At 36.1% G+C, this 10476-nt stretch overlaps 1 protein-coding gene across 1 annotated transcript in view; it reads left to right on the forward strand.

Moving 5' to 3' along the window:
- The window catches only part of LOC106135090 (ATP-binding cassette sub-family G member 1), a 41855-nt gene that overhangs the window by 27056 nt on the left and 4323 nt on the right, over window positions 1–10476 (forward strand). The window contains exons 3-9 of the mRNA XM_013335285.2: window positions 3289–3409; window positions 5112–5369; window positions 5813–5999; window positions 7721–7835; window positions 8096–8497; window positions 8853–9017; window positions 9957–10213. Coding sequence (XP_013190739.1) covers window positions 3289–3409; window positions 5112–5369; window positions 5813–5999; window positions 7721–7835; window positions 8096–8497; window positions 8853–9017; window positions 9957–10213 — 1505 coding nt within the window. The remainder of the gene's footprint in view (window positions 1–3288; window positions 3410–5111; window positions 5370–5812; window positions 6000–7720; window positions 7836–8095; window positions 8498–8852; window positions 9018–9956; window positions 10214–10476) is intronic.

Raw genomic sequence — 10476 nt, forward strand, 5'->3', positions numbered from 1 at the left:
ATACAATATTAGGTAGCATCACTCATGGTCGCGGAATGGCATGGCCATCAAATTGTACCTACTTCAACCTATGATAAGCTAGTAGACGATTTATAGTTTTTAACAGTGGAAACCATGTTGTTTGCTAGAGTAAGAGTTTGCTAGCTGATGGGCTAGTAACCTGTCGCCAGATGACAACTGAATGACAACAAGACTGTTGGTACTGTCAAGCCCGCAAGAGATATAGAGATGTTTATATGCTTGCCTTGATGGTTTAAGCCAAGTTCTCTAGATTCTTAGCTTGGATTATTGGTAGTCTACAAAATCATACTGCCATATAAATTAAGATAATGATTGATGATTCCTTATTCATTTGGTTTTGAAAATAAAGCTCGTTCAACGAAGAATTTTATAGAACACCAGGGGGTGACCAAAATAGTTTTCGATAAAGATCTTAGCTTAGTAAGCTTCTTAGTATTATAGTTTTACTCCATATTGGCAATACTGGGCATGAAATTTAATTTATACTGGTAGAAATCCTACTATACATACGTACTCCTTTTATTTTTTATTTAAGTTAAATTGGAAATCATCGTCATACAAACAATGTAGTACGTTTAGCTCACGTGTATATTATTTGACTCACCCATATAATCATACAGCTGCTATATAATCATTGACCTATGCCCGGATGATAGTGTTTAATTTCTATGGTTATTAAAATAATTTCAAGTCGCAAATTTAAAAAAATATATATAAATTAGCATATTTTTTTTTTTTTGGGAACAGGCAAACGTGGGTAGGTATACATATGTATCACGTATTTGTACCTTACGGGCACTTATAGTTATCGAAAGACTCTTAACGTCATATTCACTATTGTTTTTTTGTGCTTCGTAGTCAAACTACATACAACAAGAGTTAAATTACAAAACAAATCATTGTCAATAGCAAAGTACCCGAAATCGAACCTAATATGCAGTTAGACAGCTTCAAGGCTGATTCACGTTCACCAAGATTAAATCGCTAAATTATGAGCACATCAAAAGCATTTCTTCCGAACTCAGTACAACAAACTCTCCAGTGTTATGTATTACAAATTTACAACTTAGTGCGGGCCCGATTTTAAGCTGCGCTGCTTCTGATGTGTACTCGGGACTTAACTGTTAAGACTTATATGTTCATAGTACTCGCCCTTAAGGCGAATTAAATTCGTACTCTTGTCAACTAATGAGAATGACACTCATTTGTTAACTCATCAAACGGGCCCGACCTACACTTCAGGATGACAACAGAAGCCCGTCATTTATATTATTGTTAATTATTCTCACGTGAATTAATGAATATCAAATTACCTACAGTTAGTAAGAAATATCAACTACTTACCTACTTATCAAAAGTTTTCAAATAGTTTCATTCTCCATGTAAAACTAATTATTAAAATGAAAATTGTGTGCGTTAATGCATGTGTCGTAAATATCATTTGATGTTTCAAAAATGTACCACAACCCAGATTAGTTTATACTTACACAATAAGAGCATGGTTAAATTTCAAACTTGATAAAGAGTTGGCTGAACTAGTTGTCATGATTTTGGGAAAATAATTGGATATTTTTCCAGTTTTATTTTTCTGTGTAGCTGTATTTTGACTAGAAAAAATGGTATTTAATTACCTACATTATTTTTAGCAGATTCCTTACTATTCTACTTCGCGTAGTTTGGCTCATTCTACTCACATTATCAATTACATGATTGCTATTGTTAAAACTAGATTTTATTAAAGACAACGTGAAAGTAGGTCAGTGTTAATTTCTAAGCTGTGAAAATATTTGGTAAAAATTTTATGGTCATTTGCCTTCATTATCTACACCAATCGCCTAAAAAATTTGCAAGGTTTTATTATTTTATCAAATGAGTCGGCAATGCAAATCAATTTCTAACAATAAATATAGCTAAATTTGATAGTTCGCGGAAGCCTTTAATTTTGCATAAATATAGAATCATTATGGGTAGTAAACTACTTTGTTGGAGATTTTTATCATAAGTTTATTATCTCAGAGTGGAAATTAATTTGTCATTAAGTTTCATAGAAACACGTGAGAGCATTATTCACTGAAGTTGCAATTTTATTATGTGGGTACCGTAAGTACCCATGTAATTATCAAAGATTAATAAGGTAGTTCTATTTTATAAATCACACGTTTGTTAGTTATAATTTATAATACAAAGAATATATAACTGTATATTTTATATTAACGTTCATGCAATAAATATGGTCAATCAAACAATACCTATATGTGCTCCATACAGTTTATGATGGAACTTCAAGATTTTAACCTTATGGGCAAATATTTAAAACTATTAAACTTTATTGACCTCGGAAATAGGACAGTATATTCTTAAAAAATATGCATAACATCTGTACCAAATATTTAAGCGTATTCTAGTTAAGAGTGATTGAAAATTAAAAAAAAAAATTTGAAATAATTGATGTTTTGATTTTTATGTATATATAGTACGATAGATTACGATAAGTGTAAGCAATGCAAAGTATAAACAGTTATAATGCAGCCTGACCTCGTAATACCGTTGTCGGTTCACTGAACTCCCTTGGCAGTGACCATTCATGTGTGCCAGTTGATGCTGGCTGTAAATAAACTGCCATCTGTCACTGTCAATTGGGTTATTGTGCCAAATATATGCCGCGAAAGTGATTTGGAATTGCAAAAAAAACTACTTACAACTCTACAGCGTGCGTGCCGGGCTACGTTAGATACAAAGAAAACGAGAAAAAGAAACACGAAGAAACTGTAATAAATGATACCACAAAACCTTTTACATGGCCTTTTAAAAAACTTAATCAGACTTCATCTAAAACAATGGAATATCGCGCCGCGCAATGAAATATATCATTGCAATTTCTATGCATTCGATGCAATCTAAGCTTTAGCCATTGCAGTTTCAGCTTCAGCTTTTCACCACGTTCCTATATGTTCTATAAGATCGTGGTGAAAAGCCTGGTAGATGAATGTGCCTATTCCTAGTCGCCTTTTACGACATTCATGGAGTTGTCTTTCCCTAAATGTCCGGAACCAAATGATACACGATAAAAAATTACCTCGTTGACCATAAAATTGCTATTTTTTTAACATTCACACAACATACATAAAATCACGCCTTTTTCCCGGAAGGGTAGTCAGAGACTACATCTTTCCACTTGGCACGATCTCTGCATCTTCTTATAAAATACCATACTTCTTTCGCTTCATACACATTCTTTTTTTAATTTGGATTTATTTCTTGTTTCAGGTACCCGCAGAGATGTAGTGAAAGGTGTGGACGGCAGATTCTCATCAGGGCAACTGGTTGCTATCATGGGACCGTCAGGAGCCGGCAAGAGTTCGTTGCTCAACGCCATTTCCGGTTACAGGTCCGTTTATTATTTTTTAAGCAATCTTTCCTAATTTCATTATAAAACATATATTTTTGGTATTTTATGGGTTTGATATTGTAATTAATGTTATATCGTTTTAATATGTAGGTAAGTTAGAAACATACAAACCGTCTCACGGCCCTTATAGTGTATTCTGTAACCATTTGTAGCCAATTTAGTACATATGATTTATTTGCATTAAATTTGAATACAAACTATATACCTAATGAAATTGCCAAATTATAAAGCGACGAACGGCTAAATTGCCTAATCAAATTGATATGATACTGCTACTTATAGGTATCTATACTAATATTATAAAGCTGAAGAGTTTGTTTTGTTTGTTTGTTTGTTTGTTTGTTTAAACGCGCTAATCTCAGAAACTACTGAACCGATTTGAATAATTCTTTCACTGTTAGATAGTCTATTTATCGAGGAAGGCTATAGGCTACATTTTATCCCGGATTTCCTACGGGAAACGTCAACAATGCAGGTGAAAGTTGAATGAGTCGGCCATCTGCGAGCTTTCCACGCGAACGCTGCGCAAACCAACAAAGATATAGTAAAACAATGTACTAAAGATGTGAAGTACTCATTTTTTGCCACAAAAAAGTCCGCGAGAGCATATATCTATCTCTTAAGGTTTACTTACAATAACCACTTTTATGTTCATTTTTAAGATTATTTTTTTCATTATAAACATAAGTTATTTTGAAACCAATTTTCTTTAATTCAGTATTAATCCTTATCCAAATAAATACGTTTATTACTTTCAGCTTTTCATGTAGACTAAAATGCCATTTACAGTATATAAATCAGACGAATAGGTTTTGAGATATAGACGTTATAAGCAATTCGCAGCGAAACATTTAATACGGCGAACCAGCGTTCTTTCTAATACGCGTGACCGCCTATTAAGTAAGATATTTATATTTATATATCTATTTTAAAGTAAAGTAAAGTATCAGCCTGTAAGATCCCACTACTGGGCAAAGGCCTCTCATCTCACTATACGGTCTCCGTTCTGTCGCGGGTAATGATGTGGGCCAAGTCGTCGCCAAGTCAAAGTCAAACAATTAGCAGCTATAATTGATAAGGCCGAGGAGGATGTTTGCAAAAATAAATATGATGCCAAAAATAACTATTCCACGCGGACGAAGTCGCGGGCACAGCTAGTAATTAATACAATGTAAATAAATGATCATTCTTTCACTGCATCCTCATAAAACATATATTTAATCAAAATTCCGCTCACATCAACATGTAGTTTATATGCCTAATTATAAAATACCATACAATTAGTATTCCTTCCTGTTAGCACGAGACTCAAGCTCGACCGGTTTTCCCATAATTAACACCTAATACTCGAATAAAATAAATCTCCGTAAGTACATAAGTACTACTGGCTTACAAAAAGTTTTATAATTTATGAAAATGAGTTCCTTAATTATAGGTACCTACTTACTGAGTAACATATAACTGTGATCCAATCGCGGAAGCGTTTCTACGGATTGGAGCATAAAAATATAACCTTCGACTCAAAATCGTTGGAGCTGCAGTTCCCCAAATACAACACTAGTCTGGCGGAAGATTTTCCCTTTAGAGGCGGTCGACCCTGAATAATCGTTCCCTCTACCTTCCCGCTACATAGTGAATCACCTCCTTGTGCAAGTAATGACAATATGAATCTTTCTGACAGATCTGCTGGAGTGACTGGGGAGTTACTAGTCAATGGGCAGCCAAGAAACGAGCATCAGTTCCAAAGGTCATCATGTTACATAACTCAGGAAGACTTGCTGCAACCTCTTTTGACTGTCCGGGAGGCTATGGACGTGGCCGCGAAATTGAAACTCCCCAAAGGATCCAAGGGTCACGCAGAGGAGATTCTGCAAGAGCTGGGTTTGCTGGAACATCAGCATACGAAGACTGATCGATTGTCTGGTGGACAGAAGAAAAGGTGAGGGCAATACTGCTACACATACATAAAATTACACCTTTTTCCCGGTGGGGTAGGCAGAGACTACAATTTTTCACTTGCCACGATCTGTGCGTACTTAATAATACAATACTGCTATAGTGTTCCCAAAATCATCATCCTCGAGATGTAAGTTCCGGTCGATATGTCAAGAACTATAGAATCATCTAGCATCTTAGTTATAGTCATAGTTTTAAATAGAAATACTAACCTCTGACAAGTATTTTTTATTCAAAAACCAAAGCGCGACGCCTATTTTTGAAAAATGACTTCTTCATCATCATAATTTCTAGCGTTAGTCCCGATTTCATCCTCATGCAACTCTCTGGAGAGGAACCCGGACTACGATTCCAGATGGTGTAAGTCAGGTTTATTCCAATGACTCATTCTTCCCTTTTATAACAACGTCGTAATACCAATTGCAGGCTGTCAATTGCCCTGGAACTGCTAAACAATCCACCAGTTTTCTTCCTGGACGAGCCAACGAGCGGGTTGGACACAGTCACGACGGTGCAGTGTGTGAAGCTTCTGAAACAGTTGGCGAGACAGGGGAGGACCGTGGTGTGCACCATACACCAGCCGGCCGCGTCGCTCTTGGAGTTGTTCGATCAAGTAAGAGAGTCTTGCAATGCTTGGTTTTCTAAACGATACTTGATCAAATAAGAATGAAACGCAAGCTAGGTTTTCTAAAAAAAAAACTTGTATTTTCAGACATGCAGTCCATAAAATTAATGTATTAGAACAGTGCCGTGTGGTTCCCGGCACCATTACAAAAAAGAATAGGACCACTCCATCTCTTTCCCACGGATGTCGTAAAAGGCGACTTAAGGGATAGGCTTATAAACTTGGGATTCCTCTTTTAGGCGATGGGCTAGCAACCTGTCACTATTTGAATCTCAATTCTATCTTAAAGCCAAATAGCTGAAGGTGGCCTATCAGTCTTTACAAGACTGTTGGCTCTGTCTACCCCGCAAGGGATATAGACGTGATTATATGTATGTATGTATTAGAACAGTAAGATATATTACAGAAAAGAATACTTAATATATTAGATAGAATTATTGTGGACATTTTCAAGATGCTCCTTTTCGGATGAGGCCTATTTTACAGAATGCAGAAGTTTACAGAAACGAATAGGTTACACGGAATAAGCTATTATCCGCTGAAAATGATGACTTGATATGGTTTTACGCTGGACATTGACTTCGTAGAGTTACGTAACTATGAATAGGATTGTACTAAAAATCTTTTCAAACTCCAAAAGTTCTAAAAGAGGTGGTAAATTTGTAAGGGAATAAGTTTGTAAAGCGTAAAACTAGCAATAAACTGTCTAAGTCATTTTCGTTCCTATCCGAATAAAAGGTTTTTCTAAACAATTACTCAGACTATTCACCTAGCTGACCAATTAACGTAAACAATAGTTATTAAAGCCCTCCACACAATATTAAATCAGGTAAAGCGAGGCTGGTCGTGACCACCATGACAGTGTCGTGTTAGAGATCCATTGTTTGAAGATAACATTTCGCATAAATAATCAGTATCCGTTGCATAACGCCTTGTGGTTTACTTGAACGTTATTCAATTGTTATTTCAATGTGAGTAATATTGATGACTAGGGCCAAGAATTTTAATATAATTGTGTTAACCTAAGTACTTTTGACCGCACCACATAAGTACATTGAAAGGTTTCCTTACGAAGAAGCCTGTATAATAGAATACGACGAGCCTTTGATCCTATGCTTACTGCTAGTGAAAGGAATTGTAATTATTTGAGAAAATTTATTTAAGGCGATGGGCTAGCAAACTGTCACTATTTGAATCTCAATTCAGCGAAACGTGAACTTTCACGTCTTTGTGAGACTGTTGGTTCTGTCTACCCCGTAAGGGATAAAGACGTGATTATATGTATGGATGAGAAAACTAGGATCTCTTTTTGGTTTACAACACATTCGGACATATACTGTCGTTTTAATTCAAATTTAATTATGCTGCTGCTGAAAATACCGAGTACCGATATTGGTTAAATTTTGTTCAACAAAGTTCACTGTTAATACAACTGTTCAGCACGATACCTATTTACATTTTTATTATGAATCATCATCAAACAATTAATATAAAATAAACTTGTGTAATCGAGTAACTCATGACAATGTACCGCCGAAACTGCTGGGCATAGGAATAAATAGCGAAAATTGGTCTGTAAGCTGTTCTTTGAACAGAGCATGGGAGCGCGAAGACAGGATATCCCGAAAATTCCCACGAGAAAAATAAGCAGGTAGCACTTCGGACGTTATCTAGCAATATATGAAACGGAAATGTATATTTTTTTCCAGGTATATGTGATCGCAGATGGTCGCTGTATATACCAGGGCGACACAGCAGCAATGGTCCCGTACTTACAAAGCGTGGGTTTACCCTGCCCCAGACATCACAATCCTGCTGATTTTAGTAAGTAAAATAAACAAAAAATGCTATTTTAATAAACCGAAGTCTTAAGATTAAACATAAAATTATTAGTAGTAATAACATAAAAAAAAAAATATTCCACAGAACCAACTCAATAGTATACATAAATATTTACAATATCAAAAACTCATAATCTTTTTTGGTTTCACAAATCGAATTGACAAAAAACCAAATTTAGTAAAGTCTTAAAGTAGTAATAACATATTTACAATATCAAAAATATTATATATATTTGGTTTCAGTAATCGAATTGACTGAAAACCCAGCAATCATCGATGTTCTATGCGAAGAAATGATGAATGGAAAGTTGTACAAATCGGCCAAGTTGGACGCCCCCTTGGCTGTAGCCGAGACGAGCCAAGTTACAAGCGCGATGGGCCTCAAAATTTGCTATCAATCTGAAGTCGACAGCGCTGAGAAAGAGATTATGCTGACAAATGAAAACTGCACTTATAAAGTACCGGAATACCAGGGAAATGGGTCTCTCAGTTCATCGTCGAGTCAGATCTCCCAAGGGAACTCTTCTTTGGCGTGGATGAAGATCCATAAAACAGAAGACTCAGGGTCATACGCGACGACATACTGCCAACAGTTCTCCATATTGCTGTGCAGGATGGTGTTACAAATCTTCAGGAATCGGCAAGGTACTAATTTTTCAAGGGACTTATTGTCATAAATTAATTGTTTAGCCACCTAATGGATTATATACATTTCCTTCTGTAGATGTTGATAAGGTTATTAGCAATTTGTGCACACCATACCATCAAGACCTCAATACGATCAAGATTTCAAAGAGGCTTCCTAAGATATTTATATGGATTTTTCATGTATTCATTTTCTACACACGTTTTCGAGCCTTGAAAAATAGTGAAGAGAGATCCCATAAAGGATATCTATCCTTCAAATTTCTCTCTAAATTTGAAGTATTGATGAATAAGAAACTTTAAACAGTAGAAATTAGGTACCTATTATTAATTAAGAAATTTATAAACTTCTCAGGTCTGTGGATCCAGTTGATTCATCACATCATGTGCGGTGTTCTCATAGGCATCTGCTTCTTCAACATGGCGAACGATGGAACTCAGATGTTCAACCACTTGAAGTTGTGTGTTGGGCTCGTCATATTCTTCGCCTACACTCAAATTATGGTCCCAGTGCTTGTTTGTAAGTATTAATCCATTGTTTTGATAAGTATAACTTTTATATTAAAAGAGAGAAAGAGACATTTAACGTAGTACGTCGTTTTCATCGCGCGAAAAACTATCGCTGTCCCGTTTCACGTCAAAATGAAAAACTAAAAAGTGCGAGTCGGACTTGAGCGTGTTTCGTGCAATCATCACGTTTGTTACTTAAATATTAATTTTTTTATACGACCAAAAATTGTTGTAGGTATTTGTTTAATTTGAAAGGTAGTAAAAAAAATCGTCTATCTGTCCGTTATTAAATTGAGCAAAAAAAGGTTTGAGGCTATTTCCATAAGATTCCCTACTACTAAAATATATATAATTGTACTTCAAAAGGCCTCTTGGTGCTATTGTAAGTAAGAGCAGAGTTTGGAATTTTATTAATGTACATACTGAGGCTACGTCCAGCTGTTTGGCTTAATAATGGAATTGAAATTCAAATAGTGACAGGTTACTAGCCCATCGTCTTAAAGAAGAAACCCATGTTTATAAGCCTATCCATTAGTTGCCTTTTACGACATCCATGGGAAAGAGATGGAGCGGTCCTATTCTTTTTATTGGTGCCGGGAACCACACGGCATTTTTGGCTAAATATAAATATATACGGGACAAATTACACAGATTGAGTTAGCCTCGAAGTAAGTTACGAGATACTAACTCAACGATACTTTCATTCATTCATATGATCACGTCTATATCCCTTGCGGGGTTGACAGAGCCAACAGTCTTGCAAAGACTGAAGGCCACGTTCAGCTATTTGGCTTAATGATAGAATTGAGATTCAAATAGTGACAGGTTGCTAATCCATCGCCTAAAAAAGAACGCGGGACCTCCGGTGTCACAGACAAGCGTACTACCGCTGCGCCACAGGGGCCGTCAAATAAATAATAATATGATTTTTTTATTTTCTCACTTTCAGACCCTCAAGAAGTGAAACTGGTGAAGAAGGAACACTTCAACCGGTGGTACAGCCTCACGCCATACTACGCCGCACTCACAGTCTCCAAGCTCCCAGTGCAGGTTTCCCTGAACGTACTCTTCTGTACTATAGTGTACTTCATGGTCGGAGTTCCGTTTGGTATGGCGCGGTTCATCGCATTCTGCCTTATAGGCAACGTGGTGTCTTTGGTCGCCGAAGGAATGGGACTAGCGATCGGGTCCGTCTTCAATGTGAGAGTGAGTAATCACCTTTAGTAGGTACTTTATTTCTTTTGTTCGAAGACTGTTGGGATCGGTGAGAGTGCCTTCACATGTCAATTAAAACAAAGGTGTGTGACATAAAGGAATTACTTCACTTTAAAATAATGATTTCTCTTAGATATTAGATCAGAAAACTTAAATTTAATTTAATGAAATGTAAAACGACGTGAAAAAGTGCCTGCAAAGGCCTATTTTCTTAAAAATATTTTTTTTTATTTGGCCACGGATTATTAGGCCTC

Source organism: Amyelois transitella, chromosome 11, assembly GCF_032362555.1.
Source record: "Amyelois transitella isolate CPQ chromosome 11, ilAmyTran1.1, whole genome shotgun sequence".
NCBI lineage: Eukaryota > Metazoa > Arthropoda > Insecta > Lepidoptera > Pyralidae > Amyelois > Amyelois transitella.